Source organism: Phaethon lepturus, unplaced genomic scaffold (assembly GCF_000687285.1).
Source record: "Phaethon lepturus isolate BGI_N335 unplaced genomic scaffold, ASM68728v1 scaffold21622, whole genome shotgun sequence".
In the NCBI taxonomy this organism is placed as follows: domain Eukaryota; kingdom Metazoa; phylum Chordata; class Aves; order Phaethontiformes; family Phaethontidae; genus Phaethon; species Phaethon lepturus.
The window spans coordinates 7,916-27,505 of record NW_010525819.1 but is presented as its reverse complement, the minus strand read 5'-3'; the positions used below and the strand labels follow the sequence as shown (position 1 = coordinate 27,505).

The 19,590-nt window shown below is 40.5% G+C and overlaps 1 protein-coding gene across 1 annotated transcript; it reads left to right on the top strand.

Annotated features, from left to right (window-relative positions):
* Nucleotides 1-209: 209 nt before the first annotated feature.
* Nucleotides 210-17,136, top strand: SEC62 (SEC62 homolog (S. cerevisiae)). The gene is made up of 8 exons (XM_010282881.1): nt 210-243; nt 4,610-4,720; nt 5,106-5,211; nt 7,840-8,050; nt 9,687-9,779; nt 13,831-13,891; nt 14,811-14,930; nt 15,537-17,136. The coding sequence occupies exons 1-8, from the start codon at nt 210-212 to the stop codon at nt 16,001-16,003; spliced, it is 1,203 nt and encodes a 400-aa protein (XP_010281183.1). The 3' UTR covers nt 16,004-17,136.
* The last annotated feature ends 2,454 nt before the right edge of the window (nt 17,137-19,590 follow it).

The window sequence follows — 19,590 nt, the reverse complement described above, 5'->3', positions numbered from 1 at the left end:
CTAGGAATTAAAAGTAGGAGCCCCACTTGCTAGTAAAACAAGAATCACTGTCTTTTGAAAATCTGAGTTATGTTTTTGGAGGTGGGAAGGGAAAAAGTCGAAACAACTGGCCTAGGGTTAGAAGAGAACTTCAAAGTACTGTAAATTGCTTCCTTGGCATGTGTTTTAGAACTCTGTATGTTTACAGCCTTTGCTCAAAAAAATCAGTGATGGCTGAAAAGAAAGAAGGAAGAAAACAAATACTTTGTTTCTATAGGATATGTATAGGACAAAAAAATCTTTATCTTTTTCTGTAAGGAAAAGTTAATGTCTTGTGGCTAGCAGACAGCCACAGTAATCCAGAAGAACTGGTTTCTCCGCATGGCTCTGCCACAGTTTCTTGTAAGAGACCTCAGGCAATCCATGTACTGGTCATCAGTGCAGGAGTTGGACAATTTTATGTTTATTAGTCAATGAGGCAAATATAGATGGCGTTCTTAAAGCAAGTCCTAAGACCCTAACATATTTGTTTCCCCCTGACCCACTCCCAACCAGTGATCTATTTAAGATAATTTGTGTGCTTTTTCTCTGTCCTACTGCACCTTGATTTATTTTAGGCAAAGTATAAATGTCTCCACAGGATGGATGAGGAGTCCCCACTCTCCTGCCACAGACCATCTTCTAGTCTAAGGTCCTGAGAGTCAGGGAAAGGAAAAAGATAATCTTGTGATTCAGCCCAAGCTTTCATGTGCTCAGACCATCTTCAGAGAAGATAATGCTAATGCAGTTGTTGTGTCCTTATAATATGAGGAGAGGTATGAGGAATGGAACATGGGTTGACATAGTGTCATTTTCGATGTAGCGTCTCAGCTTGAAAAACAGGCTGCACATGACAAATGTGCTTAAATTTTTTCTTTTCCTTATCTGAAAACTGTATAAACTATTAGGCTTCAGAAGTCTTCTGTGAGGGACGATGTTCTGAAAAATCTTAAGTTCTCAGGTGTAGGAGCAAAGAAATAAACTAGATATTCATGTTATTGAAATCAAGGCATTTTGATGACCCCTTTAAAACAGAGGAAGATAAATCCTTGTAAGGCGTTAGTCTGCACATGAAAAAACTTGTCTTATTAGTGAGGGTCATAATTTAGTCTGTTCTGATTTTCCAGAAAACCTGTTTACATTACAGTGTTGTGGAAGGAGATCATCCTGCCTTGGGTCATGCCTGTCGTCTTGCAGCTGTGATGCAAAGGCAAAAAAAAGAAGGAAGAGTGAAATTTCAAACCACAAATATGCTCTGGCCTTTTGACATCCATTGAGTGGTTCCAAGGAGTAAGAGAACCTGAATAAGTCATACTTAGGTAGAGGTGAGAGGGAGAACAAAGCTCATGAACACAATAGTTTCAGTAGATCGGTTCAGATATGTTTATTTTTAATGTATACAGGCCTCTGCTGCTGTAGGCCCAGCTGGAGGTTGAATTAACTAGGAACATCAGTGTATTGAAGGAAGTTCAGAATGCATGATGCTGTTCTTTGATTTGGGAGATAATGGTAAAAAGTGAATTTGATTAGGGTTTTCCTTTCACTTCAATGGGTCGGGAAGGTCCCTGGGTTTGAAAATCTCAGCATTGTTTTATGAATTTTGATAGTAATGCTTGAGAATTGTTCTTAAAAATTTTAAAATGTTAGTGCATTTCTAGTAAGCAGGTATACTGACCACTGCTTTTCCTGTAGATGAAGTTCTTCTGTCTAGATAAGTAAGAAATTTGGTTTGATTTTTATTTTTAATGGCATTCTTCCAGAGTTTGTAAAATATCAGGACTCATAAATCTCTAAATTTTACATGCTGTCTAGTGACAACATGCATTTTTTGATATATAAAATTAAAGTAGATGCAAGGGTCTAAAACAAAATCTAGAGCAGAAGTATTTGGAAGGTTGACACTATCCTATTGTTTTTATTAATTGAAAACAGTTTAATTATAGAATTTTAATTGAGAAGACAATTTACAACATTCCAGAAATATATTGCCTGTTTCTTGAACCTTTCTGTCTTTTCTGTAAAAGCAAACTTTAAATATCAGAAAGTTTTCATACGCTTTTTAAGGCTGTCTCATCTGTTTTAAAGCTTTATATTTTATTAAGAACTGCCCCTTGATTCATTTGTATAATCTTTTCATAAACATATAAAGAGGCTTAAAATGCCTGGGCTTTGGATATTTTTACAACTGAACATAAAGATCAGTTGAACTGCATCTTTTAAAAAGTTGTGCTTAGGATACTGAAATTTTCAGTATTTTTGTTGATTTTATGATGAAATTGTAATATTATTTTCTGTCGGTCATCTGTTTTAATATGTTAACAGAGGCCTGGCTCTGCAAATAAAGAGATGAAAATAGGATGAAAAATGGTGCTTAAATTGCAGGGGAAACTCTCTCAGAGTGAGCTCAGTTAAACTGTGGCAGTCCCTTTCACAGGGAAGCTTTTTTTGTTTGGGATGTTATGAAACTATCCCACAGAAAAGGACAAAGCAATGGATAGTAATGAGGAATAAAAAAAAAAATCTCCTGGTGCCAGCCACTGCCTGTACAGTGCATCACATGACCTATCAGAATTATAAATATTTTGGGAAGAAACAAAAAAATCCTAGCAGAGGAATTAACACTGATGCGAATATCTGTAGCTTCTCTGACTGTTTTACGGTCTGTGCTGTGAAGAACAACATTGGCCCTGTGAGTTGTTGTTCTAAGTTTAATTTGCTGGTAGGAAAGATTAAAAAAGCATTATTTTGAAGCTCAGTTGCTGCATGTAGTCATCAGTCTCCATGGTACCTTAGCACACATGCCATACGATAACGATGGTACACATTCACTCATTTTCTTTAAATGCATTGTAACTCATTTTGTTGTTACTAAACCAGACCTGTTTTGGTACCAAACTTGGTAGTATCATCAGTGATTTACAATTACCGGTACAACTGTACCATATAAGGGGACACCCAACCACAGTATGTAAATTCTGTGCATACATGCACTGTCAGTTAGTGAATAGTTTTCCATGAGTTATACAGATTTTTAAAATTGGGGAAAAAAAAAAAAAGGACTGAACATGGAGAAAGAGTTAAGTTAATCTATATGACGACTGTTAGGATCATCTGGCTTAATTTAGGCACATGTTTTTAAAACTGTCTAACTGGTGAGTATGAGAGCATATTTCTGTATACACGTAAAGAATTTAGGCTTTAAAAAATGTCAGTAATCTTAGAACTAACAAACTGCGGAGTGCTTTTGGTCATTTGGATATCTTATGTCTATATTATTCTCTTTAAAATTGTCCTCAGATAGGAAAAGCAACAATCCCATTTAGAAGGTTAATTCATTAACCAGTTGATTTTGAAAGTTAGCTGTGCAAACTGTTGAAAATTAACAACTCTCACCATCTGAAGCTTTTATTCTGGTGTAACAACATCTATTTGACCTTGCATTTCCACTTAACATGCCTCTTGCGATATTATGATTACACATCTTAAAAGTGGTAGTGGAGGTTGTGTGTGTTTATTGACCTTTAAAAACATAATGTCTTTAAATAGAATCTTCGGTGATTTACAGGAATATATAGAATCCAATCTGTTTTGTGGCTTCTGCAATTGATTTCTTTGGCTACCACGAGAAGAATAGGTACAGAAAAGGTACTGGCCATCTGAAAAGATGTCCTAGTGTTTCTCTGTTCTTGATCTGCGAGTAGCAAGGGGATTTGGAGAATTAAGCCTTACTGATTAAAAGCACTCTTACAGAAAGGAATTTTTGAGGAAGTTTGCATGAGTCAAGTGTAATATGCCATGTGTTTTGTTTCAGGTATGTTTTTGTGAAGTGGGAACATTAGAAGGGTCTTCCTTTCCTGCTTACAAATATTAAGTCTTAATTTTGCACAGTGAAAATGCCTGTCTCTATCCTTCTGTCTTACAAATCTTTTAATTCTGCTACCTCTCTGGAAATTGATAAATGTGCACAATTGATGAATGCGTGCAGACTAAGGGCTACCTTTTCCTAAACGGCTGTTTTGACATTCATGTATGTCATCCTGCTGTGCTTCATGGTGATGTTCCTAGTCTCAAGGTTGTAAGAATCTCAATGGTACTCTGAGGTTGAAGTCATTTTGTAGTCATGCAGTGAAATTTTCTAGCCAAATCTTTCAACTTCTTTTCAACATGGTTTTCACCTCTTTCACATGAAATTCGATCTGCTTTGTATTCTGTGAATATGCCTGCATTGCTGTCATTTCATACATGCTCATTCCTCAGTCTGTTGTTTTTCTTTGCTCTCAGCTTCACAACTGTTTTCATCCAAGCTTGTGTGCCTTAAGCAGCTTTCCATGTGCCCAGTGTTTTCCTCGTAGTTCCTCGTTTAGTTTGCTCTTTTTACAGAGCTGTTAGTGGAGTTCGTAAAGGAATGCTTTTTTGCTCTATGTAAACAGAAAGTTCTTGGGAGAAATCACTTGACCTATTTTCACATCTTTTACATTTTATTTGTTATTTATATATTGCCATAAAATAATGAGGACTTTGATTTTTGAGCCCAAATGAGTGTCTTTCCCATGTGTTTAAAACTGTGTTAATTTTGTACTTTTACTATTGTAGGAGGTCGGTGAGCCGTTCAAAGAGGAGAAGGCTGTTGCTAAATACTTACGTTTCAACTGCCCAACAAAATCCACCAACATGATGGGCCATCGAGTTGATTATTTTATTGGTAGGATTACTTTTAACCAGAGAATGAAACTTTGTTCTTCTAGCATTGTACTTGGGAGGAGGGGGGCCTGTTTTGTTTTTATTATTAGTGGTTTCTCTAATAAGTACCTATCTTAACAGTTTGGTTTTGAAATCTTACCTAGGCATTAAATAGCTATAAAATTAATCTACCAGCCTGAAGTAAAGACAATAAACTTTTCACTCTGTGATTAGTTGTCAAGAGTGCTGTATTTCAGAATAGTGGCTAGTCTTACTTTAAAGATTGAGAAAATGTGGACCATCACCAGAACTGACTGACTGGCTGGTTTGGTTCAAGGAATGTAGACTAAATGTTAAAAGAAATGTCATTAATTTTAATGTACTTTTAATCCCATTTTTCCATCTAGCCTCAAAAGCTGTGGATTGCCTCTTGGATTCTAAATGGGCAAAGGCAAAGAAAGGAGAAGAGGCTTTGTTTACAACCCGAGAGTCTGTAGTTGATTACTGCAACAGGTATGACCTAGCCTAATTCATCCCTGTTATGAATGAGTATAGTTGTCAAGATGTCTTAGTTGTTTAGGAACCAATTTTACGTAGGCTTTGTGCATTCTAAAACCTTTGTGCTTGTATGTAAAAATGGTGATTGTATTTTTATTACTGTGTTTGAGGGTGGAAACAATGGAGTTTCATCATCTTTGTTCTCAAAACTCTCTCATGCTTTCATTATGCTGCTTGGAGCAGCAAGATGAACAAAACTATTTTCCTAAATTTTATAGTTCTTTTAAGTTAGTAGGGTTACAGCTCTCAAATGTCTCCTTCCTGTGGACCTCGTCTGCTATCATGGCAGAAGCTGGACTTTGAGGTTCATTTTAGGCTTCTCAAATGGTATCTCCCTGCTGCTTAGTGTACTCTTACGTGCTTTGTTTAGGTGAATGGCATATTCTGACTATACCTCATTTGGGGCAGACACATAGGGTTAGGAGGACTGTCTACACTTGGAGAGCTCTGCGAAAGCTACTTAGAAATGAAGAAAATGGCTAATATTTAGTCTTTTTTTTTTTTTTTTTGGCCATTCAGAAAGATGAGCTTCTTCCCCCTCCTGGTTCCAGGGTTGAGGCAGGGCTGATTCTATGTTTGAACTTTAATCCGTTTGCTGATTACTTCGAGAAAGTTTAGGAAAAAAAACTGTTATTTTAATGCAAGCAGAAAAATATTTTCCCTTCCAGAGTCTTTGGACTGAGGTAAGAGCCTGTGCATTTGCTCTTCAGTTACTAAAACACTGGATGAGATGACAGTTGGTTAAGTCCTCAGGTCCAGCAGCCTAAAGAATGCATGTGTAGTGTGCAAAGAAAATCGGTTCAACCCTGTGTTTTCTGGCACTGATTTTTATCACCTGTATCATTTGGTGCCCTGATGATCCATTTGGCACCATACCATGTCTGCAGTTTGGTTTCTCTTGCTCACTTCTATATTGCTAATAATGCTAAGGCCACCTTTGGCCACTGAAGCTGTTGTTGGAATTTTAAACGTTAGCACAGTCTACTTCCTTTGCCTTTTAGAAGGGATGGAGGAATATGTTAATACAGAAATAATCCCTTCAGTATGAAGAGCCTGCGTAGGTTCTTATTCATACGAAAACCAAGTACCTAAACTCTCTTGGGGTGGCTATTGCTTGTTTTACCTGCCTTGTCAAACAAAAAACAAATACCAGATACTGCTCCTTCGTCCGGGGTCAATTGCACTAATCAATTGCATATTTAAAACAAGTTACCAAATGAATTCATAACACTGTTCCAGTACATAAGGTCTTTCAGTACACTTATATATTGATCTAAGTTCAGTGAGTTTTCTTTTGAGGGAATTTGTCACAAATGAACTACATCAATAATGCCTTGTTCAGCAGATCTGTAGAGGGCTAACAGGTCAGGAATTAGCAGGCAGTCTGGATTTCATTAGTGAAGCAAAGGTCTGTCCCACTTGAGGACTTGGCTGTTGGCCACACTGATACCATGGCTCCATACTCTTGGCAGTAGGTCTTGCACAGTCCCATCTTTTTATATTGCACCAGAGACAGAGGTAGCTCCTGCAAGTGAAAGAGCTGTCCTGCAGGCTAGACCTGTCTTGTGGGCTGCTTAATACCTGAGCCCCCTAAACTTCCATCTGTGAAGTAAAGAGTTTCTCTCAAACAACTGATTTTCTGTTACTAGAAAGAGAATCCATGTCAACAACTGTCTGAAGGAAGTTGTTTACCAGAAACAGCCGTTCGATAGTCAGCATGCACATGAGGTTAATTGGTAGAATGACTTCTCTTTAGTGAGTTTTCCTAATTCAACAAGCAGTCCAGCATTAGGATTTGGTCTGCAGCAAGAGGTGAAAGAAACCAAGGACAAATCAAATCTACTTGAAGCATAGAACCAGGCTTTTCAGTGTGAGTGGGTGCTCGGATTTCACACCCCACTGCTTGCTCTCAGTCTGAGGAGCAGTATTCTGCCCTGCTTTTCCTGTTCTGAATCTGGCTGTGATCCTTTCAAGGACATTACCTACTGGTGACAACCATCAGACTACTAAATACTGCTGCCCAGTGCCCCGCTGGCCAAATACATACTTGCTCTAAGGTGTGTTTGTAGCTGTCGTGATTAGAATGCTTGCAGATGTACCACAGTTCCAACAGGGTGATTTTACTCATTGTGCATCTCTTACAAAGGAACTTGATAAGCCATATGTTCGCTTTCTTGTTTTTGCTATGAAATATATTGACATGAACATGAAAATAAATATTGGATGGAGTTGTATTAATGGGAGTGATAAATAAATTGACCTGGTGGGTTCCTCCATCCTACGTCTTGTATATTCATTTATATTTATGCAAAATGCTGCCCCAGAAAAGTATGTTTTTTACCCAGTTTTGAACAGATACTTAAAAAAAAAAAAAAAAAAGCCAAATAGGTGAGACACAGGATAATTAGGTCTGGTGTATTTATTTGTTAATAGAGCAGATGATGGTGACCTCTGTCTTTCAGTCTTGCTATTCATGATTATATTAGATAGATAATCTAGAATGGTATCTAATAACATAACTGCATGTAAGTATTATTATCACAGCCACACTTAAATGTATCATTTAACTTTTTTCATTTTAAGACTCCTGAAAAAACAGTTCTTTCATCGCGCATTAAAAGTGATGAAAATGAAACCTGATAAGGATACAAAGAAAGAAAAGGAAAAAGGAAAGGCTGAGAGTGGGAAAGAAGAGGAGAAAAAGAGCAAGAAAGAAAGTGGCAAAGATGAAAAAACTAAGAAGGAGAAAGAAAAGGAAAAGAAAAAGGATGGTGAAAAAGAGGAGTGTAAGAAGGTAAGTACTATCTGCAAGAGAAGAGACAAACTTGTAAAAGAGAATACATTAACTGATTGTTAAGCCAATGTAGTCTTAACAGTATAGTTGGTTGTTCTAAAATGTGACATACCTTTTTTTTGCCTGTTTTCATATCTGAAATATGTTGGGTTGTTGTGGGGGTTTTTTTTTTTAAACTTTGGAGTTGTTCTGATTTTGATCTAGGTCAAAAAAGACGCTGCAGTTGGGCCTCTGTGTACCTCATCGTCTTCCAGTGTGGACTGAGTTAATCAAAACCTACTTGTGTTCAGCTGCAGTGGTCAATGATGCTTTGTACAAGCGTACCTTAGCATAGAGTGACACGTGCATGGAACCAGACATCTCAAAACAGTGCAACTGCACATGTAAAACAAAAACAATTTTGCAATGTTTGGTAGTAAGAAAGTTTGGAATGTAGTACTTCATACTTGGTGCTTGTAAACAGCTCTGTAATAGTGGACTGTTGTTGTATATGGCAGCTCCATTACTAATCTGTGTAATGCCTAGTGTGCACTGGCTTCTGCTTTGCTTTCTTCAAAGTTGAAACTTTTATTAGTGTACAGGTTTTCATATGTGTCTTCATGTTTTCATTCCTGATTTCTTTTATTAGCAGAACAGAATTCCTAAATTAAATTGTTAGGAATCTCCAGGAGGAACTTGATGAGGGGATGTGTTTTTTCTTCTACATACAGCGGTACGAATCCAGTGAGAGTTAGTTGGTAGGACTGTGCTCAAAAGTTATTTGCATTCAGACACTCCTCGGTGCCATAATGGCACATTAGTAGACCAGTGGCACATTTAGTGAGAGGTACAGTCTACGTGTACAAAGGTCTAAATCTCAGAAGAAAGCTATATGGCTGACACAAACAAAACGGTTGTTCTGGCACTCTAAACATAGAAGCCAGTGTAAGATAACTGAACTCTTGAGGTGCTTTAAAATGCTGATTATGAAAGTTATGAGCTCCTCCAGTTCCCTGTCATCTGGAGTGTTACATTATTAAATGTAATGTTAATTTTTAAACTAATAATTAATTATTGAACTGGTATTTTAGTAGGTTATATAAGCTAGTGGGTAGTAACTCGGAACAACAATACAGGACAAAAATTAGAAAGTTAATTTCAAGCAACGAAAAGGAAATGGGAGGCAGGGAAGAGGAAGCACAAGACTGAAGAAGAGACTGAGGAGGGTAGAGAATGAACAGGTGGAAACTGATTCTGCAAGGACACCCATGTGGTATATAGGGCACGCAGGGACCAAATACTTCTAATGAAGTTAGTGATTTTGATCTTTGTGCAGACTTTCTGTTAATATCAGCAGAGCTTTGCTATGCATTTAAAGCCCTAATGTAACCCTGAAGTCATAGTCCAGTCCTTAGATATTAACTAAAAATAAAATTTCCCTTTCCTTACAATTTTCCTTTTTTTTTCAGCTACACAGTTGGTAATAAATGAGAACAGGAAGAAATAAAGCATGTTCACTTAAAAAAAAAATAAAAGTTGAACATGATCTTAAGTTTGTGAAAAGCTACCAGACTCAATATATTCAAATATTAGAAATTAAGACCCTCTTCATGTTTTTTATTTTTTTAATATATATATAATTTCTGTTTGTCCTCAGGATGAGACCCCAGGAACACCCAAGAAAAAGGAAACTAAGAGGAAATTTAAACTTGAGCCACATGAAGACCAAGTTTTCTTGGATGGAAATGAGGTAAGATTTATGGGTACTTTCTAACTTTTAGTGTCAGTGAACTATTGTCAGGTAATAGCTTAATTTACTGGATTTCTGCAGACTCTTTCTTGCCCTGTTGAAAGAAAAATTAATGGCAATGTGACAGCTGATACTGAAACATCAGATCTTTAGTTATTTGCAAGGAGATGAGAGGGGGATAAATGTAGGATGGTAACTTAAAAAAAATCTGAAAGAAAACTTAATTGCCAGTGGTAGTATTAGTGGCCTTGAGGCGAGATATTTGTCCTCAGGGTGCATTGGGGTGTTGGAGCAGGCTGCCCAGAGCGGTGCTGCAGCCTCCGTGCTCAGAGGCTTTCCAGACTGCACTGGGAAAGGCCCTGAATAGAATCACAGAATGGTTTGGGTTGGAAGGGACCTTTAAAGGCCATCTAGTCCAATTCCCTTGCAGTGAGCAGCAACATCTTCAACTAGAGCAGGTTGCTCAGAGCTCCATCCAACCTGACCTGGAATGTCTCCAGGGATGGGGCATCTACCACCTCTCTGGGCAACCTGGGCCGGGGTTTCACCACCCTCACTGTGAAAAATTTCTTCCTTAGATCTAGTCTAAATCTGCCCTCTTTTAGTTTAAAACCATTACCCCTTGTCCTATTGCAACAGGATCTGCTAAAAAGTCTGTCTCAATCTTTCTTACAAGCCCCCTTTAAGTACTGCGAGAGTGACCTAGGCAGGCCTCCCAACTGACCCTGCTTTGAACAGGAGGGTGGACCAAACACCTCCTGAGGTCTCTTCCAACTCAAATTATCCTATGGCTGTCATCATGCTGCAATATGGCTACACAAAACACAGGCCTTTTAGAACATGATGTTCAATCACAGGAGGGGAAATAAAAAATACCTGCAGTCCAGAGGCTGCCTGACTTTGTGATCTGAGCGATGCTTAGGCGTTCCTGAATTCTCATCCTGGCTTTACCACTGAAACTGTGGTCTTAAATACTTCTCTGTACTTTGCTCTCCTGGAAGACAAAGAATTTAAATCCTTAAGAGCTCTGTAATGTACAGAGTCATATTTGTGCTTTTAAGCTTTGAGATAAGTGGTAAGTCTTTACTTCAGCAAAATTATACTGTGCTCTGCATTGATGCTGTGTGTCGCTGTACTGGAACCTCCCTTAAGATTCTCGTATACCTCTGGTTATAAAGCATATATGGCAGTGAATGCTGTAAATAAATCACTTGTGTGGAAAAAGTACTTCTGTTATGTATCTCTTGTTTTACTCAGTTCTTTTACCACCTGCCTTGCTCTCTTTCATCCCACTTCATAGAGAATGACAGTTACCTCTGATCCTCCCTGTTGTCTTTTACATGGAATAACCAGAAAGGCATGCAGCATTCAGAATGAAGGTGCAGTGCTGTATTTGCACTATTAACAGTATTTGCTTTTGTCTTAACATTGTTTACTTTTTTTGTTTATTAATGAGCAAACATTTTATAAGAACTGCAACTCCCAAGATCTTTTTTGTTAAGTAGTAGCTAATTTAGAGCCAACCCTTGTGATTTATATTACAGCTGTTTTTTCCCTTTTCTTCATTATTTTTCACTTATAAACACTGAATATGACACACTATCTTATTGCCCAGTCACCAGTTACGATCAAGGGAGGTGATTCAGCCCCTTTGCTCCACTCTAGTGAGACCTCACCAGCAGTGCTGCATCCAGCTCTGGAGCCCTCAGCACAGAGAAGACATGGACCTGTTGGAGCGGGTCCAGAGGAGGCCACCAAAACGCTCAGATGGATGGAACCTCTCTCCTGTGAGGACAGGCTGAAAGAGTTGGGGTTGTTAAACCTGGAGCAGAGAAGGCTCCAGGGAGACCTTAGTGCAGCCTGGCAGTGCTTAAAGGGGGCTTATTAAGAAAAATGGGGACAGACCGTTTAGCAGGGCCTGTTGCAGTAGGACAAGGAGTAATGGTTTTAAACTAAAAGAGGGCAGATTTAGACTAGATCTAAGGAAGAAATTTTTCACAGTGAGGGTGGTGAAACCCTGGGCCAGGTTGCCCAGGGAGGTGGTAGATGCCCCATCCCTGGAAACATTCCAGGTCAGGTTGGATGGGGCTCTGAGCAACCTGATCTAGTTGAAGATGTCCCTGCTCACTGCAGAGGGTTGGACTAGATGGCCTTTAAAGGTCCGTTCCAACCCAAACCATTATGTGAGCTTCAGTTTGGGCTCACAGAACAGTTGACTGGCAGGAGAGCTACACAACTTTCACGCCCTGTGAGAAGTAGCACCATCAGCATCCTGGCCTGTATCAGAAATAGTGTGGCCGGCAGGACTAGCGAGGTGATCGTCCCCCTGTACTGGGCACTGGTGAGGCCGCACTTCGAATCCTGTGTTCAGTTTTCGGCCTCTCACTACAAGAAGGACATTGAGGTGCTGGAGTGTGTCCAGAGAAGGGCAACGAAGCTGGTGAGGGGTCTGGAGCACAAGTCTGATGAGGAGCGGCTGAGGGAACTGGGGGTGTTCAGTCTGGAGAAGAGGAGGCTGAGGGGAAACCTCATCGCTCTCTGCAACTACCTGAAAGGGGGTTGTGGTGAGGTGGGTGTTGGTCTCTTCTCCCAAGTAACCAGTGACAGAACGAGAGGAAATGGCCTCAAGTTGCACCAGGGGAGGATTAGACTGGATACTGGGAAAAATTTCTTTACTAAGAGAGTGGTCAAACATTGGAACAGGCTGCCCAGGGAGGTGGTGGAGTCACCATCACTGGAAGTATTCAAAAAACGTGTAGACATGGCACTCCAGGACATGGTTTAGGGGGCATGGTGGTGTTGAGTTGACGGTTGGACTTTATGATCTTAGAGGTCTTTTCCAACCTGAATGATTCTGTGATACTGTGAAGTGGAATATTAGGTTGCATCACCCTGAAAAACTGTATTACTGCCTCTAAGGTGTCCCCCTGGTAGTTCATGTCCACGCATTTGCTGTGAGGGTTGCTGGTTTCTAGTAACCAGCAGCTTTTCATAGTTAACAGTAGCTAAGATTCAAACTGGGTAGTTTGGTAAGAAAAACAAACAAAAAAAATCCCATTTTTCTAGTTCAGAAAGTTCTGTGCTTTACCAAGAAGCTTTTGGGGTTTTTTTAATATGGCTTAGCAAATCTGATTCAAATGGATCCACGGTTCCCGCACAAACATTCGGTAGTGTTGCAACTGTAGACATTCAGATAACGGTGCAGTGTGGAACACAGGGTACAGCTATGCTTATCTGAGGCCATCAAATGGGACTTAAGATGAATTGAGCATTTCAGCTGGTTGCTTTGTTCCATATGTTCAGTCAGGCTTTTTCTTTCTCTTAAGGGAATCTTTTCAAAGCTAGAAGTACTTTTTGTTTCCATGTGGTGGACCTGAGAAATTTTTTCTTTACAGAAGTTTTTTGGCTTCGTGCTGTATAACATTAATGAATAATGAAAGATACAAAGCAAACCATGATTCAGTGATACTCCTGAATCTTTCATTTCCCCATCAGTTTTCCTGTCTTACTGTTTTCCCCAGCATTTTAGATCACCTGTAAGTTGCTCTGGGTACAACTTCTTCCATGAAGTAATTGTTTGAGAGATCCAGCCTGCGACGTCCACTGGTTTTCTTACACAGTATGGAAACTCCTTCCTTTCTTTCTTCCCCTCCCGCCTGGAAGCCTGCAGCCCAGCCAGCGTGCTGCCCAGCTCTGCGTTCTGCCCTGCCTCAGCAGCGTGGCGCTGTCCTAGACCTCCTGTCGTGAGGCTCCGATAATAGTCGGCGCACAGCCAGGGCAGCCAGCGTGGGTGCGCAGGCGCGCAGCCCCGCCGTGCTCGGTCTCCTTTGGCACTTCTTTCACTGGCAGAAACCTGTTTCAAGTCCTGTTCAAAGTAGGGATATGCGGCCCCTCTCCCTGCTCCTCCACCCTGATACGGTACTGACCACAGGGCCATTTGTTCAGCACCGAGCATTGCAGCATGGCAGTAGGCATTTGGATGAGAGAAGAAATTAAATCATTTATCAGAGAGCTCGTTTTCCAAGTGTAAACAAGATTATTTCTATTGTAGGTATATGTGTGGATCTATGACCCTGTTCACTTTAAAACTTTTGCCATGGGACTTGTACTCGGTGAGTAGATACTAGTGAGCGCATCGTAAATGTAGGCGTAGTATCAAGGGGCCTGTCTGTCTTCGGGGAGGTTTGTCTCTTTTCTGGACAAAGCTTTTGCTCTTCGGTTTCAGCATGATTTGATACCGATCATATTATATGAATTTTGATCTCAGGATGGAGGAGCTACACGTTTGAAACAAAGAAAACCAGACCTGAAATGTGCTTTAGCAAATGTCTGAACTTGCGCAAGTTTGCAAGCTGTTTATTTCCGTTGCTTTAAGCTAATGAGTAAGTTGCCCAGTAGGGAAATGTGAGTTATATAAAAATGTGAAAGATGCTAAAGGAATTATTTTAAACTACGAATGATACCTTTCTGACCGTAGAACTTGTATTTGTGGAGGATAAGCCCCATCAGTTTATTTTTCTAATCTAAATTAGTATTGATGTTAACTGACATCAGTGAGCAGGCAGATCATTGTACTGCTAGTCTTAACACCCTTGACCTGTACCTTCCAGCTTCCTCGCCCTGAGAGACCTGCCTTTCCCAAGAGCCTGTGTCATCCCTTGGGGCTGTATTCAGGCCTTTGACCAGTCCGCAGGGCCACCATCACCTCCACCCAGCTCGTTGCACCCGTTCCCTGCCGCACTGGTTGTAGGCAGCTCCCTGCTCCCCCGTTTGCCCTGCCTTCTCCTCAGAGGTGCTCTCTCGCCTCTGTTGCACAGTCACTTCGAGTTGCTGAATGTGGCGTATGTCTTCCCAGTGTGCAACAGGAGCAGTGGGACTAGACAAGGTTTTAGTCAAGGCCTAAAATACTGTCAGTAACTCATTCTATGCTAAGCCGGTACCTGGAGTAAATGGTAAGCCTAGAACCTTTATAGGTGTACCAGGAAAAACTGACCATGCTTCTCAGGCTTGTCTCCTTATCTTTCTGTTTAGTGATTGCTGTTATAGCTGCAACTCTGTTCCCGCTCTGGCCAGCAGAAATGCGCGTTGGTGTTTATTACCTCAGTGTAGGTGCAGGCTGTTTTGTCGCCAGTATTCTTCTCCTTGCCGTTGGTAAGTGTCAGTTGTCTTCACTTTATCAGGCAGAGACACGGACTTGTTCTTAGATGTGGTCTGAGGTGTGTGACCATCTCGCTTCCCAGCATGATGTTAGCAACAGCCAGGCCAATTCCGTGTCTGTACTTCCCTCGTGCCCACTGGGTGTCAGAGCTGTGCCACAGAAAGCAAGCAAGCACGGGTTGTGTCACCCCTTTGTGTTTCCTGTACAGTGGAGGTTTGTTTACTGCCTCTCTTTAAAAAAATGGGGGTGGGGTGGGGGGTGCAAATAAACCGCAGAACTGTACATAGGAACAGAGTCAGTAGTGAGAATGGTGTGAACAGGATTTTAAGGTTTCTTTCGGCTTGTATTTCTTCAGTGAAGGGGAGGAAGAGCTAAACCATAGATTAGATACGTGGTTACTGTGTGTGGGAGGCGTGGTAAGAACAAACTATTCCACAGTGCTGTTGCAGAGGGAGAGACTTTCTCCCAGGTCACCCCTCTCCCTGCCCCAGGGTGGCTGTTAATAGTGAATATTTCTCACACCATAGTTGTACAGTGTGGACGTTTATAATATAAAAGCCAAAATACCCCCCCCCCCTTTTTTTTTTTTTTAAATACAGCTCGCTGCATCCTCTTCCTTATCATCTGGCTCATCACTGGAGGAAGGCATCACTTCTGGTTCCTGCCGAATCTTACAGCAGACGTGGGATTCATTGACTCTTTCAGGCCCCTGTACACACACGAATATAAAGGACCAAAAGCAGACTTAAAGAAAGAGGAAAAATCAGAATCCAAAAAGCAGCAAAAATACGACAGCGAGGAGAAATCGGATAGTGAGAAGAAGGAAGACGACGATGGGAAAACAGAGGCAACGAGGAACTCGGGAACAGACGGCTCAGGAGGAGAGCGACATTCAGACACTGACAGTGACAGGCGTGAAGACGACAGGTCCCAGCACAGTAGTGGAAATGGAAACGACTTTGAAATGATCACAAAAGAGGAACTGGAACAGCAAACAGATGAAGGGGATTGTGAAGAGGAAGAGGAGGAAGACACCGAAAGTAGGCCTTCACATGAAAAATCATAACTCACTGTGGGTTTGGGACTAAGTATGTGCAAATGGTTGGATTTTCTTTGTTGGCTGATCACCAAAACACAGACCATACAGTAGCATCTTTGTTTGCTGAAATATACATGTTACCAAATAGTTTTACATCTAGTTCCTTCATTTGTTTAACCATTAACTTGATTACTTGGTACTATGTTAATCATTAATACCCATTTGCAGAAGTTTTATCAATCTGACAAGTTTTCTATTGATTGATAGATTGCCCAGATTGTCCTCAAACATACTGAAAAATATAGTTTTCTGGTACTTGCATAACTGGTCGATTAGTTTAGCTTCTCAAACTTGCTTTTGTAAAACAGGTAAAAATTGGATGACCAAATCTCAGATTATTCCTAGTTATACTCGTTTGATAGCTAGTTAAGTAAAGCCCTTCTTAGCCCACAGCTTTCTTGACATTTTTCTTGAGTTTATTATCAAAAGGTTGTGAAAACTTCCCTAAGAAAACTAGTTTTAGCAGAAGTATTTTGCTGAAAATATCAAAAGCAGGTAATGCTGAATTTGGCTGCAGTGTTCTCCGTTTCTCCAGACTGTGTGCCAGCAACTGAGGAAATCCAAACTGGTTTTGTACATCCGGTTCAGAGAAAGATGTCATCTCCAGCAGGTGAAGGAACCAGCACCGCTTGGAAATTATGGCTGTTTTCTTTCTCCTGCTCCATCATAATTAAAAAAAAAAAAGATAATGTATTCTGTACATAATTTACAAATAAAGCAAACCATTTACTTTTAACTGCTACTTATTATTTAGAGATTTGATCCAGCATTCAGTTTGTATTATGAAAGCCATTTTGTGGTGTATCTATCGGAGAAATGCAAGTCAAGAGGACCTCACAGAATATTTGTGTATGATTGGTAGCTGTTCCATAAGAGCTTTAGTTTTGTGCCAACATTCCATGTATTTGAGTAAATTGATCTTTATTAAATGAAAGCAAACAACATAGCTGTATGTATGCCTTAATGTTAAAACTTTCTGTATTCTGGAACTGGAATACTTTTTAAACTGAAGAGGCAGGAGAGTATCCATCTGTTCAGAAATAGAGGTAACTCAAAGCTAATGTGAAGTGACCACTAATAATTTGTTTTGTTTATAAATAACTTGGAGTTGTTTGTGCAGTTTCTCTTGTGCATCCCTTTCTACTGGACGTTTGGAGGCTGTACTGTATGTTTTGGGTAACTAGGCGTTGAAGAGGTTTAGACTTGGCATCATTCCTCTAGATGACTTCAGCAGTAACTACAGATTTGATCGTCTCCCCAGCCCACTCAGAGAAGATAAGGCTGAGCTTGACGTTTTAATGACTGACTTGGAGAACTTGTGTTCCTATCCTGAATTGCTTCCCCTTCCCTCCAGCATTGGCATTTTGGATGAAGATGCTCATTTTTCAGATTGTGCAAATATGTACATCGTAATGGGGGCATTGATGAACAATTTGTGGACACGGTGTATTTGCTTCTAAAATCTCCTGAATATTTACTCTGAAAGGAAACAGATACATTGGATCACTTTTTTATTAATATAGCTAAAAATTAAAGGACCCATTACCTAAATGGACATTACCTTCGGGACACTTGTGTGTTATTGCTGATTAAAATAGCTAACGAAGTCCTGTCGCTGTCTTCAGACCCTCACTGTGACACGCATGATATGATGATGAAACATCTTGACCAGCAGCTGCCTCGTCACTCATTTCAGCAGCTGGTTTAAGACACTCTCTGCTCATACAGCTGCTTAGTTTCCTTTGAGCTTGCATTTCACATCTTCATGCCTAGTGCTAAGAACAGAGCAGCAATTTCGTCCTGTGCAAGAATCTTCAGCTCGTTGGCACTGTAATTCATGGTACATCTGACCTGAAGAGCAAGTTCTGCAGCTTGCTTGGTAACTCTTGCTTTTTACCATGCAAGGGCAGAGTTAGAAACATCTTTTCCGGACTGAAGACGTCCTCGCAGCTCGTTAGGCTAGATTCCTGCCGGTTCCCATGGGTGGCTGACCTTTTGCATACGTGTCTTCCAGAAGCCATTTACAAATTGGCGCTCGGGAGGGCCCCGCCATACGCTGCACACGGCGCAACGCGTGCGCTGGCAACGTGTCCAGCAGCGATTCACTGCAGGTGGCTGAGCTGCTGCCAGGTTTTGGAGAAATTAGTGCAATGGATTTCAGTTATGTTTCGAGTGCATTTCCTCCTAAAAGCAAAGTAACATCTTGAGGGTCTTGCTGAGAAAATAAAGTTGAAATGGTCAAGTAATAAATACTTTATAGTAATGTTGCCATCTGCTTCCTGGTGAGTGGATGTGTGCGATACACCAGTGCTCCCCGCCTGGGGGCAAGTGTCTGGTTCTCAATTTGTACTGTCACCTTAATACTGAGTTCCAAGCTCGCACAGCTGTAGAAGTTGAATTGGCCTTAAACACTTCCCTGCAGTGAACATCTCTTGAGTCTTCGGAAGAAGTAGTGTGAAGAAAGATCTGGTTAGGGCTGTTCAGTGGTTAAGGAAAGGACTTCATGACCCATTACTGTAATCTAGCATTTTCTACAGATATTCCCCAAATACTTCTGAATTATTTTAGAATGAGATAATGAGGGAAGCAATTACAATATGCCAGTAATAGTAAAATTGTGAGTGGACTGACGGTATCCCGACAAATGCTTCCAGTCCAAAGAAAATCACAAAGGTACTTGGCCACGTTTAGTTATTTATCAGGATAGTTTTATATCCGGTATTTCAAAGTTCTTACTGATTTTGAGTTTTTAATTTCCAGAGTCTAGGGTGACCTTATGGGAACATGTATATATGTATATATATTTAGGGGAAAGTTATTTAAATAGCTAGTCTATTAAAATGTCCTTTCTGCCATAAAATCTTAGAGCAGTCTTACTAATACTCCTCCCAGTGTTTTATATAACCAGTATAATTTTCTGATTATTTTTCTTTGCAAGAAAATTGATTATTCCTAACTTTTTTTTTTAAATTAAATAATTACTGGTGAATCACAAGCAAGTATTTAATGCATATCAGCATTTAATGGAGATGTTACAGCCAAGTATGCTCTGTTCTGGTATGGATACAGTAACCTCAGCTCACTTGTGGTGTTCTGGGGTCCTTAAACAAAGGCAGCTCTTTCTCTAGCTATTAAGAAATAATTAAAAATTACTCTTTGACAAGCTTTATCTGAACGCAGCGCTGCAGCTTGTCCGAGAATATAATTTTCCGATAGGGTGACAAGGAAAGCAAAGTGATACAACCTCATGGTTGGCACCAAAAGCACTGGGCAACAGAGAAACATCCTCTTCCAGCTGCAGCTGTTTACTGGCAGCAGCTGGAAGTCCCTATCAGAATCTCTCTTGGATCCGTTGGCAGAAGAGGACAGGAGACTGGCTTCCCCATCACGGGCTGTTCCGAGCCTAAATGAGCCCTCGGTCCCTGTGGGCCTGGCTGTAGATGACAGGGCCCAGCCCCTCATAACGGGGACGTGTCCCTCCCCTCTGCCCCGTCCACAAAATTTGCCTTATTCTGATCAAGGTGCCCTGCATTGCCAGGCCAGCCGGGCTGGAG

What these genes read in the sequence shown, in the direction of transcription:
- SEC62 (XM_010282881.1), top strand. Translation starts at nt 210, where the DNA reads ATGGCTGAAAAGAAAGAAGGAAGAAAACAAATAC. An exon ending in AGAAGGAAGAAAACAAATAC is followed by an intron (nt 244 to 4,609) that starts TTTGTTTCTATA and finishes TTTTACTATTGT; the next exon opens with AGGAGGTCGGTGAGCCGTTC. An exon ending in AAAAAGAGGAGTGTAAGAAG is followed by an intron (nt 8,051 to 9,686) that starts GTAAGTACTATC and finishes GTTTGTCCTCAG; the next exon opens with GATGAGACCCCAGGAACACC.